General features: G+C 35.7%; 1 protein-coding gene across 1 annotated transcript in view; it reads right to left on the bottom strand.

The window, feature by feature from the left end:
* Positions 1–22,623, bottom strand: part of PTPRD (protein tyrosine phosphatase, receptor type, D) — a gene marked incomplete at both ends in the record, with an annotated part of 68,691 nt that overhangs the window by 5,911 nt on the left and 40,157 nt on the right. Inside the window, 2 exons of the mRNA XM_010137111.1 lie at positions 7,640–7,815; positions 17,510–17,633. Coding sequence (XP_010135413.1) covers positions 7,640–7,815; positions 17,510–17,633 — 300 coding nt within the window. The remainder of the gene's footprint in view (positions 1–7,639; positions 7,816–17,509; positions 17,634–22,623) is intronic.

Raw genomic sequence — 22,623 nt, 5'->3', positions numbered from 1 at the left:
AAATGTATTTCATACAATTCCTATGATATTAACCAGAACGATCACCTAGGAAAAACATCTATTATCAACATGTGCCTTTCAGTAGCCAGCTGTATCCATTAATTTCCTTAGAAAACAGGAAGAAGTTTGTAAATGATGGAACATGTAAATCATAATATTCTCTTTCAGAGACACTTGTATGAAGAACTTAAATTTTCCAGATTTATTTCTCACCATAAAGAAGAACTGGTCTTGAGTCTTTCACCAGAATCTGTTAAATAAGGAAACATGGAATTGCTCTCTTCAAACGATATTAAATTAATTAATTGACTTTTTCAAGCTTGAAATTTCTCTAAAGAGCTCTCTGCATTGTAGTAACAGGTTTCAGTGCTAAACCAAACATGAGCTAATCATTGTATTTTGAAAACAAATATGCAGAATTTTTAATTTGTGAGAAAAACTTATAACTCAAAATGCAAATGGCCATTCTCTACCTGTGGCATAGTTTCTCTGCCTGTATTCAGAGAAGAAATAATGGTATGAGGTAGTAACATATGTCTTACCTCAAGCACAAAGCAAATGAACTAAGCACATAGAGTAAAATCACAGAATTACAATATCGTTTTACTAAACCGCTTGCTATACACTTGCCTCAGGGAAATGTTATTTTAGAGAAAACTATCAGTTTACCCTAACAGCTACAAAAAACCCACTATTAAGTGGGTTTTTTATCCTCACAAAATCATAACACAAAAGAACTGGATGGTTGCCTTGAAAAATTCTTGTGGGAGTATCAGGTACGGCCCTACCATTTCAGGCAAGACTATGGTGTAAACGGTTCTTGAAAGCTTACAGTGGAAGAAAGTGCACGAAATATCCTATGGAGTTTGCTTCACTCATGACATTATATTTCAGAAGTTCTTTATCAGTTTAACATAAATCCCCTTTGCTGCAAAGCTTATTTCTTCCTTCTAGAGCCCCACAGGGCAGGGAAAATGGTTGATTGCCATGACATTTTTAACAGCTTTTCACATGCTACAAGACTATTATGTTTTCCTCCACTCTCTTATATATAAACCAAATCAAATTTCTTCTGACTTTCCCCATACATCATCTCTCCAACCTCTGATCTTTATTGTTCTCTTCTAGATTCTCTGTAATTTGCCAACATCTTTCCACATGGTGCAATCACTCTGTATGTCCTCAACTCCAAATTCTTAAAAAGCTAAAATAACTGGATGTGGCATGCCAAAACCACTTTCGGCCCATGCAGTGGCATTACAGCATTTCTCTTTACACAAAATTAACTGCTTTTAGTAAGGCATTTCCACAGCTATTTTTATGGGTGACGTAATAGTCTTCAGTTTTATCTGAGGTGCCTCGACACAGCAGTTCTACCTGTAACAGGCGTAGAAAAAGAAACTTTAAGCTTTACTGGTGAGTTCAGCCTATGTTAGTATACATCTAGGATTAAATTCTTACATAAAATTAAGCACCTATGATGGCCTGCATTTCAGTGAGGGTTGTGCCCTTGCACAACTGAGAATCCATCTATAATGAACAGCATATGGCTGAGTTTTACAGTTCTTGCACAGTAACTGGTGACTCCAGCTCTTACAATGCTGTAGGAATTCTTGGACTGCGGCCATCACTTTCTGTTACAGTGAAAAAAAAAAACAGTACAACCCTACACATTATTTTTATTTTTGTAAATCTGGTAAACTCATGGCCTTCTTAACTGCGGATTTTTTTTCTTTTGCCAGCTTTCACAGTCATTCTTTTTCTGACTCATATCTTAGCATGCCGAGAGCACAAAAAAAATTAAATAAAATCCTGATAGTATATTATTGATAGAGAACTTATTGTTTTGCCATTAAAATTAGGGAATGAACAATGACAAAACTGCACATTTAGTTCTTCTTTAATAAAACAATACAATTCAGTACGAAAGAATGTCATCTGCAACCTACGTTCTATCTGCTAACATATCTGTTGGAAGAGATGTTAACTTTCTTCTTACCGGATAAAGACATTCATATTTTCCTAATTGCTGCAAAATGTATCTAGAAGTTTTATTTATATTTTTCAACATATTTTCCTATGTTTAAACACATATTTCACAACTTAAAAAAAATACATATCTATGCTGTCCAACACAAAACATCAGTGCAGCTTTTACGCACAAATCAATTACATTTTGTCTAAATACAGTAGAGTAGGTGCACTTGGGAGCACACTGATATAATCTGTAATGAATTGTTAAGTGCACATATTGATGACTTTTCTACTCACATTAGTGAAGATGTTTTATTGTTACATACTTTCAGTTCAGTATTTTGACAGGTAATAGCTCCATTATTACTTGTCAAAACATACTTAGGAGGAAAGATATGAAACTTGCTGCTGAAGCCCTGCACAACAAAGGGAAAACTACCTTAATCACAATCACATAAAACTCTGCTGCACAGCCTGTGTTTGTCTGAAAGATCTTAATGCATTTCATACAGACAAGAAAACAACATTCTTAGTTTTCGTTGCTTATTACTTACTGTTGTACATGTATTATTGCTCTGCCTTAGCTATGAGGTTGGCTATATTTGACATTAGATAGATGAACCTGCTTTAGGAGATGTAACGGACTAGATGATGTCCAGAGGGCCCTTCCAACGCCTACCTTTTCATGATTCTGTGTTACCAATGACTACTCTGCCATTAACAAAAGAAGATTCATTAAAAATCTTAGCAAAATGTTAGCAATTTGTGCATTTAAAGTAGTCAAATTTAGACTTCTTCCCAGACTTATCTATATATTTTCTGTGCCTACAACAACACTTAGAAATCTCTGGTGGACAGAAGTTTGTTTTGAAGCTGTTCCCACTAAAAAATCCCAAGGTGCAACTACACTCTCCACTGTGCTCATTCAAACGCATTTGTTTTTTGTACTACTTGAATCTGAAGAAAGCTTTCCTTATTTAATTTAGTAATGTCCCACTCCTTTACAAAAAACAAACAAACAAAAAAAAGCCCCAAAACCAAACCATCTCAAATTCCCTTCAAAACACACTTCATCTATTTGCTATTTCTGCTCTCACCCAATCTCCATTTTTCTAACAGACACATGGGGTAGTCTATACATCTATAAAAGTAAGTTTAAAGACTCAGGTGGAGTGTTCTGATTTAGGGAGATTCAGACCTGTTGCATGAGAATTGGAACAACAGAAGTACCTATTTAGCATTGCAGCATCCTTGGGAAAAGTCTGCCTGGCTTTGCTCAGGGCAGTGACAGCTCTCTTGACTCTCTCAGGCATCAGTGACCAACAGAGAGAAGCTAAGTCCAGGGTTGTTAAGTATCCTTAGATGTTCTTATGGAACCGGTACAAGATCTATGCAAATAGTTCCACCTCTTTCGATACCAGGGAACAAAATCTGAGACAGGATACATGACTCTTCTTCTGGGTTTGTTTCTACCTCCTGTGCGAAAACTCAGGATTCAAGATGTTGAATTTTGATGAATGATAATTATTCTATGCTTATATTTTTATATATTCTTGGCTTATAATACAGGTGATGATGGCCACTTACTAACAGTCAAATGTGTGTCTGGATCAGGCAACAGAATGCCACAGATTTAGTTTCTTCATGTATTATGTGTGTCTGGATCAGGCAACAGAATGCCACAGATTTAGTTTCTTCATGTATTCACGTAGTCATTAGCAAATTTGAATGAAGCTTACAGTATCAGTATGAAAACTAAAGCCTTCCTCATCACTATAAAAGTTCAGAATCTGTTTCATATTTTAATAATTGCTAGGGTCACTATATTGTCCTTCAGCTTTGACCTGACTGGTGTTTTTTTGACAGAAAATTCTAATTTTAGGCACTATGGTCCCAACATAGGAAATATTGCCAATAAGTTTAAGGTAGGAGGTAAATATTTTCTATCAGTTCCAAAACAACACAGTAAGTATATTCATAATAAGGAATTGCATAACAAAGGATTGAATTCTCTTTCAAATCGATGATTCACAACAGTATTCTACCCTGAAACAGGAGGCAGGATTGCATGTTTCCTGTTTGAGGCAGCATTACCTCTTGTAAAGTGAGATTCTCTATCTTCACCTGATCATTCATGTAAATTACTACAGCACACATATTCTCAGAATATTCAATTAATTCAGAGGATTTAAAAGAAAAAAAAAGAAAATCTGCACTGTGAGGGTGAAGAGGAAGGCAGAGTGTGGAAGAGAGGTATCACACTTTAATGCTGTACATGCTTTACAGCTTTCCTTAGTGTAACACACAGCTGCTTTTTTTCAATCCCTAATCTGCCAGCTTCAGTGTTGTTCTTTTATTTCATTCAGATTAAACTCCTGTATGTGGCAAATATGCTACCAACACTGTTCCAGGTACTGCCAGTGTATACAATCCTTTTTGATACAAATTATGTGCGTGGTAGCTGAATGATGGTGCTGACTTTCTCCATTCTGGTTTAGGTCAAGTGACATTCAGGTGATGACATTTCATATGAAACCAACAAAGTGTGAAAGGTTATAAGTGAAAGAGCTTCTCTTTTCCTGCAGCTTCCTTTTAGGCAAACAAATGAATAATGAATTCACTGTAACATCTTCATTTGATGCACTCTGCTGTAAAATATGTACATTCTCAAAGCTGAAGTTATTCAGACATCTAACACATGTTAATGAACCAACTTTCTTTCTGCAGATGCAATTAAAATTCCCATCTTTTTCTGTACAGTCCAGGTTAAAAAGGCTGATATCAAGCTGCAGGACTGCATAATGAAAAAGGCAAGCTAATCAGAAATTATGACATGGAGATGGAAAGCAGATGAAGTCCCAGAGAGAAATGGTCTTGTCTTGAGGCAGTAATAATGATCAGCCAAGACACAAAAACAATCAAAAAGGAATCAAAGGAAAGAGAGAAACAGTATTAGTGAAGACCTTAATCTCTAATGGTATGTAATGGTGTCTGAATTTCATATTTTGAATTTCACTTGATCTCCTGCTATAAGGATATGTTATATAAAAATCATAACTTCCCACGCGGGGATTCCCACTGTTGCCTCATCATCAATACCATTAATTACATCACATGTAGGTACTGTATTAGGTGAAAAGGTAACTGGTACGCCATATTCACAGAGTTACAGACTCTGATGGGAGCTGAATCACATACCGGATAGCTGGTCTGTAACGCTCTGCATTGAGTACATCAAACTCACTTGACCTATGAACACAGAACGAGCTAAATACGCACAAAAGATAAGCAAACATAAACACTGAATGCACAGACTAGATCCACGGACTAGATTGTCTGGTCTCTCACTACACTCTAGGAATGTATTGCTGCTGAATGCTAATCACTTCTGGAGGTGATTACTATTCTGATGAGTGTTTTTTTAGGGTACAGTCAGCAGAGGATAGAGTTAGCTTTAAACTCTGCTAAGCAATTATTGGAGAGAATGAGTAGAATTTCATTTAGTTACATCAAAACATCTTTATAGGCAGTGTATGCCTGTGGCCTGCAGTATTAAGATAAACTCTCAAGTATTTAAGTACACTTTCTGCAATGGGCTGCTTATTAGGATCAGTTTTTTCTTAGCAGTGATACTATTTAGCAGAAACTTCATTATACAGAAAGTAATTAGTGAAGAAACGGGCAAAATTTCATTTGCTTAATTCCAAACATTTGTCAGTGCCTAGACTAGACAAGGCCTGCAGACTCAAGATAAAATGAAAAATTCTGATAAAATTACCTTCTGCTATGTACTAATTGCCATTAGGTATGTAAAGGCAGCAGTATTAATGCAGGCTGAATTTACATGTGGAAAGTGATTCTACAATTAGAATTCTATACAGTGATGAAATGGTAAAAGAATAAATATATACAGGCCCTTTGATAAGCCTCCAGAAAGAAACGACTTTTGCCAAGAGGTTCAACAACTTATGTAATCATTGTAATTATATATATATATCTAAGCACGTGAAAAAAACCATCATTGCCAACACATTACAGCATTAGGCTTTACGGTGCATTGCCCGTCATCAAAGCCTAAACATGCAAAAGCAATTTCAATGGAGCTCATCCATGAGTTACTGAAATATCAACTGTTATCCAGTTACATCCATAAGATACTTTTTACTGATACAAAAGCTTTTCTGAACGATACCTCTCATTCTCTCCTTCCTAGCCTCCTTCTGTCTTTCTGAACTGTTTTGATCCACTGTATTTATGGCATTTTTTAACATGTTGCTCACCACTTTAGGTACCATAGCTTTTTGTATTGCTAAGGGCCTTCCACTGCAATCCTGCAGCCTTCCTTCGACTTGTAGCTTCCTACCCATTCACATGAGCTCCCAGGACAGTGTACCCCAGGGTGTTTACGGCAGTATTTTTCCCATGACACTTTTGTTTATTCATCTCCTGGATTTGCAAACAGCGATACTGGTGTTACGGAAGGTTCTCAAGGGAAACGATTACCACTGATGTTAGAATCAGCCCTTCTTTCTCCCCTTTCCCGTTTTCTACCTCTTCTAGCTAGTGGTCTACGTCAGGGCTCAATGCATTTGCAGATATCAGCAAAGAACTGGCCATGCAGCACCTTCTTCAGTCTACACATGCTCCCAGCAAGAGTAACAGCATCAGAAGCAGGAACAACCCATGTGGAGTTTTAGTACGTCTTGACATAAAATACAGTGTTATTGTGCAGAAAGTACGATGGGGAAACCACCTGCTCTACTGGAGAGGGTGCTGAGGGCTGGACACTCCTTCTGATTGGCCACTGAGAAGGGTTTTTCCCTTTTCTTTTTCTCACCATCTTTCTCTTTATTTTTCTTTTTTCTTTTAGTACCTCCTCACCCAAAGAACAATCAGAAATAACCATCAGAACTGATGAATGCCATCACAGAACTGCTGGTAAATCTTCATGCAATACACGGTGGTCTGTTACTACTCTTTACATTATGTTTATTATTATATAATAAAAAAAAGTATTATTACATTTGATTTCCCTTCACATACAGCAAATTTTTTATTATAACATCTCTATTATTAGAATAGTAGACTTATGTTTTAGTCCTTTACTTTCCTGATTTTACTTGGTCCCATAAAATTAAATCTGAAATATCACAAATAATTTTGCATTCTAGTACTGCACAGGTTGTTCTAGCACCAGCATCTGGTAAAAAAAAAACAAAACCCAAACTTTACATTTCTTAAGAAAATCCAGAACCTCATTGATCTTAAGTAATTTTTAATCTATACCATATAAAACTGAAAACTGAATGCTGTTGACCATACATCAACTTTCCTGAAGCTACAAAGGAAGTCACATCTTCAATCACCTCCTAATATTTGAAATCACCTCCCATGTGATTGAAACAGATAAAAAAAAAAAAAAAAACCACTGTGGATTAAGAGATTCCAAGTTTTTCAAAGCATATAAACCCCTGCAAAATAAATGGCACGATTTGCTAATTTCACAATTTAACATTTCCTATATAAAAGATTTTCATAATATGGAGATTTTTAACTGGAAACAAGCTAAAAACACCCCTCAGTTCTTTTGGTTATACAGGATGTAGACAGACATACATGAAAGGCACAAAATACAGTATTATTAACATTCTGTGTGCTTCCTTACCCTGGACCTTTCCTCTAGTTTTGTCATCATAACGACAGTTGCACCTCGTTGCTCCCACATCATTCTCCAGAAGTCACCAAAGGTTTCTGGCAATGCTCCTTGCGTTGCTATATAAGCATTCTGCTTTCTGTATCCATCTATGTAGTTGGCATTGATATAGTCACTGCCTGGTATGCCTGCAAAGAGAGAAGAGAGAAAACACTGGGCTGCATTTTTGTGCTGTTGTATTGTACAAGGGCTAAAAAATCCTGTGACACAGCTGGATCGTTGAATCTTAGCTTGCTGCATGCCAAGTAGTACGTGGGTACTTGTAAGTGAGTGTACGCCATTTGTGGAGCCAAGGGGTATGACAGCCTCTCTGGAAATAATCAATTTTTTGAAACAAAGGGCTCAGTCTGATAGGGCAGTATAAAAGAAGCCTAAAATTTTGTAGCAGATGGGAGTGGAAACATCAGCATTTAAAAGCTGGTCTGACACTGCCTGCAGTCACCCATCAGTATGGCAGCCTCTAAGCCAGACAGGGAAGCCTTTCCATCAGATGCTCTGAGTAGGCTCCATTTAACACCGTCATTGAGCTCACTGCATTTCTTTTAAATATAGAAAAAGGGCTAATGTTGTCATATTAATGAAATTACTGCTGCATTCATTTTTCCATTAAATGGTAAGTATCTATGAGCTTTATGTTAACAAACCACATTATGTAAATCAGGTTTAAGAAAAAATGGAACCTGCTCTACAGTGTGTGCATGAATAAAGACCTCTGCAAGTCTGAATAAAAATTAAATGGATGAAAAGAAGGTGGAAACCAAGACCTGTGGGCACTCTGGACCTACATTATCAGTTACTCAGAGAAATGAGTAAATATGGACACACATTGCTCCTGGATTCAGCAGTGCAGTATCCAGCTTCTAACTCAGACTATGTGCATGTTGGAAGATAAAGCCTGGCAGGCATTGGTTTTGATGTCACTGCTGTTTTTTTTAACTGATGACTTAAGAAAGAAAAGATACTCATGTGAGATCTTAGTGTCGGTGGGACAGCAAAGCTGTCTTTCCACAGTACTGCAGTGTTGAACACGGAAGTGTTCCCCAGAAGAGTCAGCTGAAATACAGAACTGTGCATTTTACCAAAATTATAAAAAAGGTTTTTTAAGGTATTTAAAAGAATTTACTTCCTTGAGCAGCAATGAATGATTCACATTTACACAGCCAATATGCCACGCCAAAGTTTCCAACCCCACGATACAATATAGGCTGCATGAACTGTTTCAAAAGAGAGTTGAGGTGATACAAGTGACAAATATATACAAATATGTATAGAGAAATGTTTCTCAAGGTTTCTGTCAGAAACTGAAACTCCAAATCTTTTCTGATATATTATCTCCTGCTGGTGATTCCAAACTAGGAATTATCAGGGCTGCACAATCTTGTCTTTCCTGACAACCAGTGGCATACATCTGAAAATGTCTTCCAATACAATTTGAATTCAAATGGAAAATAGAAGTACCTCTTTAATACTTTTTTCTAATTGCTTATTTTGAGCTACAAAATGAAGAGTTTCTTCACTCTTCTGGGCAAGCTTAGTGTTTCATTCCCTACTTGGTTAGTAATGAACAAGCCCACTGATTAACTGTGACACTAAATAAGACCCAATATAATCTTGAAATGATTCAGATTATGGGCTACTGCAGTCTGGCATACAATTCTGCCTTTATGCCTAAGAAAGCTTAATAGATTTCCTTGTTTTATCTATTCAAATTGTATTTAAACACAAATTTTAATTTGATTTGACTTCCTTGATTAAAGGTAAAATTTGACAAAATATTTCAGGGAAGGAAGGAGTTTGTAACTTCAGGGACACAGAGAGGCTGCAAATGGCAGTCCTCAGGCAAGATGCATGGATGGACACAGCAATACTGGTTGACTATGATTAGAACTGACTGAAAGTCTCTTCTGGGAGAAAAATAAAACAAAATTTAAAAACCTTTAAAACCTGCATAGTCTATAGCTGAAAAGCATGATTTACCTCCATCAAAGGCAGAAATTGGAGTTCAGAAGCTTCACTCTTATAGACTTGAAACTTTTTACATGACACTTCTTATCGTGGATATTGGAATTAATGACTTAGAAAATCCAACTTCTAGGCACAATGCAGTATATTTTTCCTTTATCAAGATAATAAAACATTTTTGCACAAAACAGATGAGAAAGAAAAACTAAGCCAACAGGAGAAATGTACACCAACTGGGTATTATTACCAAAAGAACTGAGAAAGCTGGTAAGAAATGTTTTCTGCATAAATTAGAATTATATTATGATGCCTGGTATTACTTTGAAGCATATGTTATAAATAAAAGCCTGAGGAAAAAATGAAAAAGAGAAACAACACTTTGTAAAATGGTTAAACGATCTTCTGGGAAAGCTGTCCTCTGGAGCTGATACTGCACAAAATCAGCATGAAAATTAAGCATAAGAAGTATTGTAAACTCTGCACTACAGAACAATCTTTACAAATCTTAGCAGCCAATCCTGTAGCTGATGTAAAAAAAATCCATGTCTACACCGCAAATACTCTTTCTGCTTACTAACTTGCATTAAATTTATTGATAAATCATATTAAAATAAATAACTTCTAAATTAAATAAAATCTAATTCTTTAAATTACACTGAAGAAAAGCTTGCAGATTATACCTGCCTTGATCACAGATGCAAGTAAGAAAGCACTAAGATTAACCCTTACTGATATTTGCACAGAGGATTTCTTCCCAGCTAGCTTGAAGTTGAAATTTTGACTCTATTTCTCCACTTACCTTTTATCAAGAGGACACAAAAATTCCTATATGTTCTTCAGCCAGAAAAATTATTTTACAAGGCAACTCAGCCTCATGGCACATGAAAAGGATGTGGCTGTGACATGGACAGGAGAGTCCATTCACTGCAGGACCCAATAGTGACTTAACTAATGCAGTTTCAGGAAAAACCAGGTGCTCCTCCAACTTTGCCCCGTGAGAAGATTTTCAGTAAGGGTTTAGCTCTAGCAGAATACAGTACTCTATAGGGTTATATCTCTACTGAGATCAGGAGAACAATAGGATTCACAATGCTCTGCTCTGTGGTCTCTCTCACACACAGCACCCATTAGATGTTTCCTTTGTTCTCTCTCCATTCTCAGTCCCTTACCCATTTCTCACACGGAGCCTCCTTTCATTACTGTTTTCACGCATGACTTGTTTCACATGCTGTTCCAAAATCCTTTTGTTCTCTGTAATACTACCTTCCCACTCTCACTTTCTATCTCACCCTCGGCCACACCAATTTTTGCTTCATCAGCTATGTCCCCACAAAGCATAAACTTAAAGCCCTCTCAGGAAGGTGCCTTATCATAAGAGACCTAATGAACTGTGTGCAGTTTAAAAATAATGTATACAAACCCTGACATTCTATAAATATCTGCTGTGATCAAGCAGAGACAATTATCAAAGGCAAGTAAATCTAAATATTAAAATATCACTTTCTGTAATGACTCTTCTGGCCATAACCTCATTCTGATCTGAGAAAGCTGAACAATTCTATTGTCAAGTCTAATAGTGCAAAACCAATCAGATGACAACTACTTGACTGCAGTGCAATGAAATCCTGCAAACCTTTGTTAACTGTCATAGCCTGAGGGCAGCATGCCCACAAGCACAGAAGCAACTGCCATCATTACTTAAATTTGGGTTTAATAGTTAAGAGGTCAGTTGTTCTGTAGAAGCATGTGTCAAGAAAGGGACAAAGCAACCAGATTCTGCTTCTACTAATATTGATACATACCTTAACTAAGTCTATTGGCATCAGTGGGGTTTACAGCAGATTTAGAATGGCATACCTGAAGTGTAAATTTAGGTAATTCACGCAGTATAACCTGACTTTTTCAATTTCCGTGAAGGCAGAGACGCAGTTTCTGCACAAAAAGTCAGCTAAAGACTAAGCTTCCAGATAGTAATTCTACCATAACTATTTTCTACTAGCCTTTTCAACTACGGTGATGAGTGACCAGAGTCTGCAATCTCCTTATTCTGCCATACAGGAATCGAACACAATGGGGGAGGAATCAGATGAGTAGTTGAGCATAAAAGACATTCCAATTTCAAATATCTCAAGAGAACAAAGCAGTACAGATTTTATAGAGTAAGAGTGAACGACTAATGAAACAAAAACAGCCTCTACCACAATTAAAGTGCAAATGATTAAAAAAATTCAACTCTATAGCTCTTGATTTATGCTGAGACTGTACTCATGAACTGAGATGACAGTACAGCTTGCTGCAATGCAGACTTAGATACACCAGGCTAATAACATAAGCCTCAGAATTATTCACTTGATTTCCTGAAGACAGTTATAATCTTAAACAGCTTTAATTAGACTTCACGTTTTATTCAGAAACTGAAATCAGATAATGAAATCATTCCAAGCCTTTACAAAGGCTAAGTACTGAACAGTCTTACTATTTAAAACCAATTAAACCATAAACACTTGTTTCTGTGCTGCTTCCCTAAGAGATGTGCTGTTGAGTTATAAAGAGTGAAAGTAATAGGACAGAGTTCTGTCAAGCTTGTAAGCAAGGTAGAAAAATGCAATGATGAACTCAAAATGCTGATGAAACTGTACTATTGGCTTAAATCAATGACTGACGTTTTGAACTACGTCAGAGAAAAAATGAACTAAGACAGCTACTAGCTGCCAGTAGCAACTGTTTATGTGGCAGTTTTTGTAACATAAAACCCATAGTCTAAGGTGTAGGTCTAAGCACAAATCTGAACTGTAAGAACTCCCTGAAAAATGAAGCAGAATAAGAAATGTACCTTGGTAAAATGAAAACTTTTTACTGAGGAAAATTCACTAATATCCTAACAATGTAAGGTAAGAAGGAAAAAAAATGACAGAAAAAGAAAACCTATAGATTGCTGGATTGTGGATGGACTATTAGGACTAGCAGAAAGCAAAGGATGAAAGATAATGAAGATATTCAACACTTCTCAAAGTGAGATGTTGAATCGTAGAGAATTACGGAAAGAAGGTGATGTCAAAAAGGGGCGGGCAGAAGATGCCCAGCACAATTAATTAAGCAGCACAAAGAACAGGGTAGTAGCGTAGAGGACAGAAGACAAATATTTTAAAGGAAAAGAAAAAGGTGAGAAAATAAAACAAAAAAAAAGGTGAAATGTAGGGATGGAAACTAAGAACTAGGAGTTATAGAAGATCTGCAGGCAAGATGAGAAACTTGAAAGGTGAGTGGCAGAAAAGCAGGCTGAGAAACAGAAGCCCTTAAGAAAGGAAGCTTGTATTTGTTTTGCTTTGTTATGTTTTGTTTTCAAAGTCAGGTAGTATTAAGAAAGGGTACAGAATGAAAGGAAACAGATTGCTCAGTGCAGTTCCTCAGTCAGCGTAACAGCATTGTGCAAGCACATTGTCCACAATACATTGAATAGCAGTATGTTGCACGCTAGTGCAAAGCAGGCATCAAAATCCAACATGAAGTCATCATACTGTGATTACTTTACAGCTCTCTGAAACTTGATTTAGTGATTGTCCAACTCTTCAAGACTGAGTAATGCCAAAGTCAGCTATCATAGGAGTCTTTCTTTGGATAGAAATACTAATGTGTACCTCTAAGTGATGCACTAAAAGGGCCAATGAATGCCCCTACTAATAAGAAATGAAATGATTTCTGGTTTGATAATTCCTGAAAAAAACCAGTTTCAGTATGAGTGCGCATAGTAAATTGTGAGGTGCCAAATCTTCATTACTCATTCAAGAACAAAGCCACTGGAGGTTTTGCTGAAGCTTTCCCCAATGGGCAGTGTGGGTATTTATACAGGAAAAAGTCAGAATTGTTCTGAGGTGATTGCAAGGGTATCAAGAACAAAGATTTTTGTTGTTGTTACAACAGCATAATGAGAGCCACAGGCCAACACTGTTATACTCCTACAGCTTGGCATTGTTGTTGAGACAGCCACCATGAAGTCTATCCTGTGACAGGAATCTCTACTTCACAGAGACTCCTATGTCATGAAGTATACTTCACTGATCTTTCCGTATCCCATTACCTCATCACTGAAATACTTCTGGCTTTTTAGGGCAGTCCAGGCTTGCAGGTGGAAGGGGCATATGACTATTACTCTAAGTAATTATACAGTGTTAGCAGAATGCGATACAAATGCAATGTGAGAGAGGGCAAGTAATTTGTATATTCCATGACTGTTCCACAGGCGTTCAACAATTTATACCGACAAGAATACCTTCTAAATCTAAAGGTGATGGACTGCATACTCAGTGATAATTTACTGAAAACTGGCAATCAGAAAAATAAGAATATTAGCAGTTTCTTGCCTTTTTTTCTTGACTGTTTATATCATGATGCTACTACCTTTAGCAGCATTTTGAAGCCACTGATTTTCACATTAAACAAAATTTACACTGTTGAAATATTATAGATACTGTTTTTTCATTTAAAAAAAAATCATATTACACAAATCTATGCCACATATGGCAGACTTTTAGTCTTGGATGTCTCCTAAAATAACTGGCAAGACTTTTTAAAACGCAGAAGGTGTAATAATTTTTTCCTAGGATTTTATTTACTTCTTAGAGGTTTAAGATCATAGACCTAGTTGTTTTAACTTGATCTATTTCTCTTTTAATTGTAATTTCCTTTTACATGCATACAATAAACTTCACTACATTATAAAATTCTTTCATTATACTGTAAAATTCCAAGCGCCTCTCTCAGACACATCCAAAGATAGCACAACATGAGTGATGAGATTTCAAGAACATGGGAACAGAGTTTTGGAAAGTAATATTTTCTTTTAGGTGGAAATTCAAATTACCATAATTAGTCTGAGTTTCCCTTCCAAATGGACATCTAAAGTAATAAAATTTAAACAGTGGTGAGTTTAATAATATAAAATTTTTTTTCTTGCAAAGTGAACAATTACGTCGTGGAACTCTAAGCAACTACAGAGGCCAAGAAAATAGTGAGGATTCAAAACCAGTTATGAACATATGTAATGGGAGTTATGAAAGGTATGAAAATAAATGCATTAGGAAGCCTTCTGTTTCAGGAGTAACACAACTTCTCACAACTTGATCATATTGGCTAAGGGAAAGAAGTTAATTTCAAATCTCTACCATGTGATTCTTAAGACTTTCTAGGAAATGCTTCTTATTGGCTACACTCTGAGAGGGGCAAATGAACAAAACTGATAATATTAGTCTTCTTGCGTCCACGAAAGAATTGCAGATAAGGTCTATCTTGAAAATCCAACCAAATAATCTCCATTTGGTTGAAACAAAATTAAATCTAGTCCAAACTTATGTCCTGATCAACTTGTATAGTAACAGATAAAGGTTAACATTTTTAAACAATATTTGAAGTATTGATTTCCCTCGTAACATGAAAACAAATGCAGCTGTCAGCTAATTAAAATGCTAGGCAGACTACATATTTTAATTGTAGGAATATTTACTTAAAACTTGAAAGAGAAGCACTTATTACCAAATACTAAGACTAATGTATTAAACTTATGAAGGCACATATGCAAAATTTCAGAATCACAATCATGTAAAATCCCAGGGGGAAAAGAATTTAAAAGGATAATTAAATACTAATTTATTACTGTTTTCAAGACAAATTATCATAGCATAAAAAGGCATTTAGTATTTGATTTATGTTGCTTTTTTTCACCATGAAACTGAAGACCGAGAAAATACTTAAAATTATGCAAACCACCAAATAGGTCAAAATCCCATTTGTGGTTTTACATCTAACTGATATTTCAAAGTGCTAAAATATTTTTCTTTTTTCAGTGCCACTGACTATTATAGGGTTAGAAATTTTAGCCTCATCATAGTATTCCTTACTTATAAAAGGGAATCAAACATTATATGTTGTCCCCAATCCTTAAAATACTCAGTCCTTTCCTACAAGTAAAATGTAGATTTTTTTCATACTTTTCCTATGTATTATTTTAAAAAGTAGTCTAATGTACTGTGTAACTTCATACTTTTAATTACTTACTTTGACTAATGTTTTCTGTTTTGCCTCTTAAATGTCCTTCCCATTCTCTGAATATGTTCGTTTTCTTTAAGGGAACCATATTTCATGGGTCATTTATATGAAAGGGAACCTCACAGAATTTTTTAAGCCTGGATTTCTGACATAAAGTAAGAAATAAATCTACCCACCATTAGATTTTTTCCTCTGTTTCTTCCCCTCATTACACAACTCTTTTTCCAAACAAAATCCTGTGAAAATCTTGAGTCTTCTGTCAAATAGACTTATTTCATTAAAAATTTTGTTCCAAAGAACTTTACATAACCATTCAGAGGGATTGTCTAATTGATGTATGGGCCTGACCACGTTCTCAATTTTGTTGTCTGGACCAGTTACAGGGAAAGGGATATTTTTTTCTTGAATTACATCACATGTAATGCTAATTAAAATACTCTCTTTTCAGTGCTGAGTCTGGTAGTTCTACTATACAGCTATATCCTTCTATAACTTGATGTAAAAAATTTTAGTTGACATTACAAAGAATCTTTTCAGAACTGCTTTATGAGCTTCAGAGGCAGAACAAACAGATGCAGATTATCATATACAAATACTTCAATGCCATTATCTAAATTTTCTAATACATTTGAAAAGCCCTTATCTGTGTTAACAAAAGTACGCAGAGTACACAGCTGTAATAAATAAGGGAAGATCTAAACTTCAATCAGCCAGATTGCTTTTCTCTTCACCAAGCAGCTAATATTAAAATACGTTACACCTATAAATATAGTCTTTCCTGTATCCAGTGTTTTCTGGTCTGGAATAGCCAAAGATAAGAAGCAGCATATAACTTTAAAACACCTTGCAGTTTAACTTGTAGCGTGGATTGAAATAATTATGATCCTGAATACAACTCCCTACATCTTATACATCAGATTCAAGCCCTATCAGAGTTACTAAAGGCAAATATTATTTTCATTTAAATTGTTTCACTTGATATAGAATCGATTATATTCTGGCCAACATTAATACTGGACAGTCAACATTATGGAATAAACTGAAAATCTGTTTCCAACCCAGGAAGCAGGTTAGTGGTAAGGCAGAATACGTAAGAAAAGAAATCCTCTCAGAGAAAGACAGTGTTTTCTGTTGTTTTAACACTTTGGAAAAGAGACACAATACTCATGGCTGATCACCTTGGACAGTTTGCTTAAGTTAAAACTCTAAAATATCCAAGTTTTTGGAAAGCTTTTTGACAAAGAAAGATACAACGAAAAGGTGTCATTATACCCATCTGCCAACCTTTCAGCAGGGAAATACTGAGGTTCCAACAATGTTTGCATGTAGGGTTTATTTAAACACTCTTGTTTAACATTCAGATTGTAAATGGAAATGAAAAAAAAGGAACTTTTTAACACAGAATTCTCAAAATTCTCCCTCAGAACATCAAGTTGAACTGTTTTCTTTCCCCCCACATTAGGGATTTGGCAACTGAAACTCAGTAATCAGTTATGTTGATAATGTCACTGATTGACAAAAGCCTCAATTCATGCACAACTACTGCTATATTTGCTCTGAAGAATTAGTATAAGGAAACGGCAATGGTAATTTATTTCAGGTAACGTGTCCGCGTATGCACAGGGACCTGATACATTCAGTGCCCCATGTCAATTTAAGCGCATTTTCATAATTAATTACTGAGAACAAACATTAGAAAAGGATTGTCATTATAGGAATTCACTGGAAGTTCTTTAACTCTTCTTTATATTACTATGCAAAGATATCAAGAGGTAAAATTAAACTGGATTTTAGGACTTAGTTTAAAAGTTTCCTTACCTTCTATTGCTGAGAGTAGAACACGAGAATGATCATATGCAATTACATTTGCATATCTATTCTTTGGTTTGTTTACTTCCAAGTTAGAGTGTTCCCATGTGAACTGCTGACCAGGATCAATAGACTTTAAAAGAGAAAGAGAAGAAAAGAAAAGCAAACTTTTAGCTAAAGACTACGTACTTATATTTACAATGTTTACAAACCATATGCTCCCATAGTTTACTCTGAATACTATCACGACTTCAGGACACATTGTAACATACTATATCATATTATACAAAGTTGTCTGTATTTATGCACCTGACATTTCTACTAGGAATTTAAACCATAAGCTTTTAAAATCCAAGGCTTTCTCTTCAAAAAGGCAGTGGTATGCTATCCATCTTTTCATCTTTTCACTCAGTTTGGCAAGTGTGGGGTTCTAGCATAACAGAGAATTAAAAAAATGTCAGAAAACAGAAAAACATCGGGATGAAGTGGAATAAGAATTTTTTCTTTCTCTGTATTCCAACAATTATGTTCAAACAATTCAGAGTTCTGTTTTTTACATAAAATCCAAAAGTTCCTGAAGAAGTTTTCCAGAAGAAAAATGTTTCTGTTATTTCATTTTGATGCGAGGCCAACACATGACACCAGTGTTTCTCGGGAAACCAACTGCATATCATCCAAGGACAAGATAAAGAGACTTGATCTTTTTATGTTTTTGAGTCATAAATAAGAAAGCAATTCAGGTGCATTTACAATTTTAATGATCTCTCATAACTATACTCTCACATAACTATACAGTCCTAGAATGACTGTTTATTTCCTGCTTCTTTCACGTTCCAGGATGTAGTTACTGAAGCTTGTCCCGTATGCCTTCACCCTTCACCAGCAGGAAGGCTCCAGGATCTACTACTTACTGTTACCTCTATGGCTGAGTTATACATACAGCTGGGTAAATACACAATACGTAACAGATGGTACTTGCTTATGCCCACTGTGCTAGTGGCTGTATGAAAGGTCATCTCATACTGAGAAGTCACAACTAATCACGTACTATTTTATTTTCCCTTTCTGTAATTTTAGAGGCCTTAAAATTGTTTCACCAACACGTACATGCAACTATCGCTTGTGGCTCATGCCCTTTGCTTAATCCTGCTAACAATCAGCAGCTCCCTATGCCAGGTTGCAGTAAATTATAAAAAACTATTAACATAGATAAGTCTAGATGGGGCAGCTCACCATGTTCACCTTCCAGGAGTAGAGCAGCAACAAAGTACAAGTAAGAAACACCATACTGCCTCTACAGCACCAAGTTATCCCTTTTACATCACTTACACTGACTTGTCCCAGGGTTGCAACCGCTGTAAAGTCCATTTTATGTTAATGGAAATGAAATATGATCTGCAATCTATTAGACTAGTTATTATCAGACGATGAACATGTGCAAAACTAATTAGTGTGATCTATTAGGATTTACCTGTTAGATTAATGATTACTATTTGGCCAGTGAGAAAGCTGCCTCATTCTTATGCTTATTTACATATACTATATAATTTATTTATGCAATATTCAGAGAATGAATTTGCTTCTTTCTTGAGATTATTCTAAAAAAATTCATTTTGCCTGGTTGCCTGGTGGAGACGTCTTAGAATATCCCAGCACTTCTCTTTAGGAAACCAAGTCCTCACTACCTTATTCTAGCTACTAATACCCTAGATTCAATTAACTTTATAACAGTTACCAGCTATTTTTCCTGAATTTTGATAACTTTCATTACAGTCCTCTAGAGTTGGGACTCACTGAGCTCCCCTGCATAACCTAGCTGAGATCTGCTGAGCAGAGGAGTGCAGTGGTTCAGGTTCTGGCTCACCATTTACATACTGCTTTATCTACAATAGCTGAGGCAGAGTGTGTGGCAGCTCCTCCCTCGAGAAGAAATGAAATGGGACTTTTTAGAGGAATGAGGAAGAAATGAATGGCTTGGGAGTATGATGAAGTCCATGAAAATTTTACTTGTGCTTTCGATATGATTCACTTGAATTGTATTGCCATGAGTTTTACTAACAGGTCAAAAGGTGTTCTTAAATGGTTTGCAGCTCTAAATTAATCTGATTTCTTTTCATTTCCACAAAATTTTTGTCCAAAAAAAGATTTTTTTTTTTAACGAAATATTTGGTTTCACAGTCTTAGCAATTTGTGGACTATGCTTAACATATCTTAATATGTTATTAGCATTAATTAATATTAAACTAGTATCTTTACAGATTAGTTATTAAGAGTTTTACAAAACTATTGGTGGCTTTTTTTCAGCCTTACGGTATTTAGTTTTCATATCTAGGATCACCAAGCTTTCTCTCTGTTGGTATTCTTCCACTTGCAAAAGTAGACAACACTTCTGTACATATAAATATAGCAACCTGATCCTTACAACGATACGACTTGGTCCTTCTCTGACAAAAACATTACATTTTCTGACTACACAGTGGAACTGCTAACAATCAATAAGGCAATTTAGATACATCACAGAAATTTTTTCTTATCCTCTGAGATGGATGGCTGATACAATATTGAAGCAGGTCAGCACTGCTTCATTTAAAGACAAATACTTTTATCTTTACTGCTAAGTGCTATTTATTTTATCTAAGATGAACAGAAAGAATTTGTACCACTTTTCCATCAGCACTGGGAAGAGAAGAGTCATATACAGACATTGTGTATTTAAGATATGTAAAATACCGCTTCCATGAGCTGACCAGCAATTCACCTATATGATACGACTTGAAAAGCAATTGAATTTACATAATGACTTCTCTCAGCAAGAGTATTACCTTTTCCTTTTAGTGTGAATGGAGGTGAACAAGAAAAGTTGAACGGGATGTTTGCAGGTCAAGGTTTCAGTATTTTAAAAAGTAATTAGTATGGGTTTAGCTCAGATTTCTGATAATTATTAAGAACATAAACATTGTAACCTCAAAATAAACAGAAGATGTTCTCAATATATTAGTCCATTATATTCTAAATAATTCTTTAAATAAAATCAATTATTTGACCAGGAATAACGCACATCTACACTATTTGTGACAACCTTGTCAGAAATTTTTGAGAGGCATATATGCAAGTGTGCTAGCTAAAGAGCATTCCAGTGCCACAGAATGAGGCTACACTGCATTGCGTTGTTCTAGATATGTAACTGAAGTAGACACTCTGCCTGATCTTTAAGATTTTATTGACAATGCCCAAATATTCCAGAAAATTATTCCGCAATAAAAGATGTCACATACACTTTCTCCTCACGCTTGACAAAAAAAATAACAGAATAAACTGGGTGACTAACATGCTGCTTTTTGAGACTGGACTGCAGGTCTTCGGCTTTACCCTATGACAAATAAAAAGGATGTACACAAATTAAAAAAAAACAAACCCATAAATTATCTATTTGTAATTACAACTACTTGCAAGCATAAAGTTTAAGGTGCATTTTTTGCATATACAGTTGCATTTAGAAAATTATGCTCTAAGTAGATTCTTAACTGCTATGAGAAAGACCTTTAGCTCTACATTATACCTATTGTTAATGCGAATTTATAGATTATTAAAAATACTTTACATTTAAAGCTGACAGTAGTATTCTTCCCATTTTCAATTCTTACTATTTAAGAGATCTAAAGCTGCTTTTTGATACCAAGAAAAAAAATCAAACAGCAGCTTTCTCTGTCAGCTATATGTACAAGTAGATGAGGATATGTTCATCAGAGCAGCACACTATATTACCCATTCACTTCTTGGTATGATGTATGGGCAGATGGTGTAATTCAGTGATTAATATTTAGGCCTGCATGCAGACACAGTTAACATAAATTATGTCAAAACCAGGCAGATAGACTGAACTTTAATCTTTCCTTTTTTTCTCACCAGTCTGAACCACTTTGAGGCCTTACTACCCTTCCACAAAGCACTGTTTTGGCAAAAGAAAGTAAATCTATATTTCCTCAGACTTAATAGCCACACTGGAACAAAGAGTAGAGTGATATTGGCAGACACATTTCAGAAGTGTGAAAGACCAATAACTCATGAATAACAAGTCTGTACTAACAGTTTTAATGAGTGCTTTAATGGTTTAAATGATAGCACTGTAACGGGATTTCTAGTATATTCATTCTGAAAGCTTGCCTTCCACAAAGCTGTTATTAGCAAAAAACTAGATTTCTTCATAGCATAACTGTACAGTATGGTGCTTTGTGCAAAAGAAATAAAGATAAATGTAATACTGTTTTTACCCTTCTATACTTTCACTAATCTTTCAGCTATTGTGTTCTAAATGGTTGGCTGGTGAAAAACAGTCTGATCTGTCACAGGGAAAAGACTCGAGCAGTATCTACTAGCGTAATGCACCATCCATAAAATAGCTCTTTGACTATGAATCATGGCAACCAAAATGTGTTTCCAGAAGAATTTCAAGCAACACCCCTCCAGTAAACTGTGTACCTGCTCATTGTGAATTTTTCCTTCACACTATTTAAATAATAGAAAACATATGCTTGCCTGCCCACCCGGGAACAGTGCTCTACTAAGGGTCACTATGCCAAGCAAATAAGAGCCAGCGGGTTTGAGACTTTGTGTTGTGGGGATCCTGAGTTGTATGTTGTGAGGATTGTGTATTGTGTGTTGTGGGGATTGTGAGTTGCTGCGTAGGTTTCACAAATCCAAACGGGAGGAAGCGTGTCCTGTAAAGAATTTCTCAGCACTGTACATGCTGTGTTCGAGGCTCAACTTAAACGATCAAAAAGCACTGGGTCAGAGAGAAATCTAAGACCAGGCAGAGAAAGAAGAATGAAAAAGACAAATTTGAGAGGAAGAGACTCTGCACAACTGGAGAAAGTAGTCAGCTACCCATAAAAAACGAACAATTTGACCCTCTTTTACCAATGGCAGCGATCGCTATGAGAATTTCATATCATAGCTGATGAATCTATAATAGGATGCTATTGTATTATGCAGGAAACCTGCTAATAGAATCAGATTTACATACTGTATTACCAAAACATGAATGCTAGATTCACGAACATTAATATATGATCATGGCAACTTGTCAGCTGGAATTAGGTTTGCTTATTAAGGCAGAGTTTTTC

The sequence above is a fragment of the Buceros rhinoceros genome, unplaced genomic scaffold, assembly GCF_000710305.1.
Source record: "Buceros rhinoceros silvestris isolate BGI_N320 unplaced genomic scaffold, ASM71030v1 scaffold8005, whole genome shotgun sequence".
Lineage (NCBI taxonomy): Eukaryota > Metazoa > Chordata > Aves > Bucerotiformes > Bucerotidae > Buceros > Buceros rhinoceros.
This window is presented reverse-complemented; position numbering and strand designations above follow the sequence as displayed.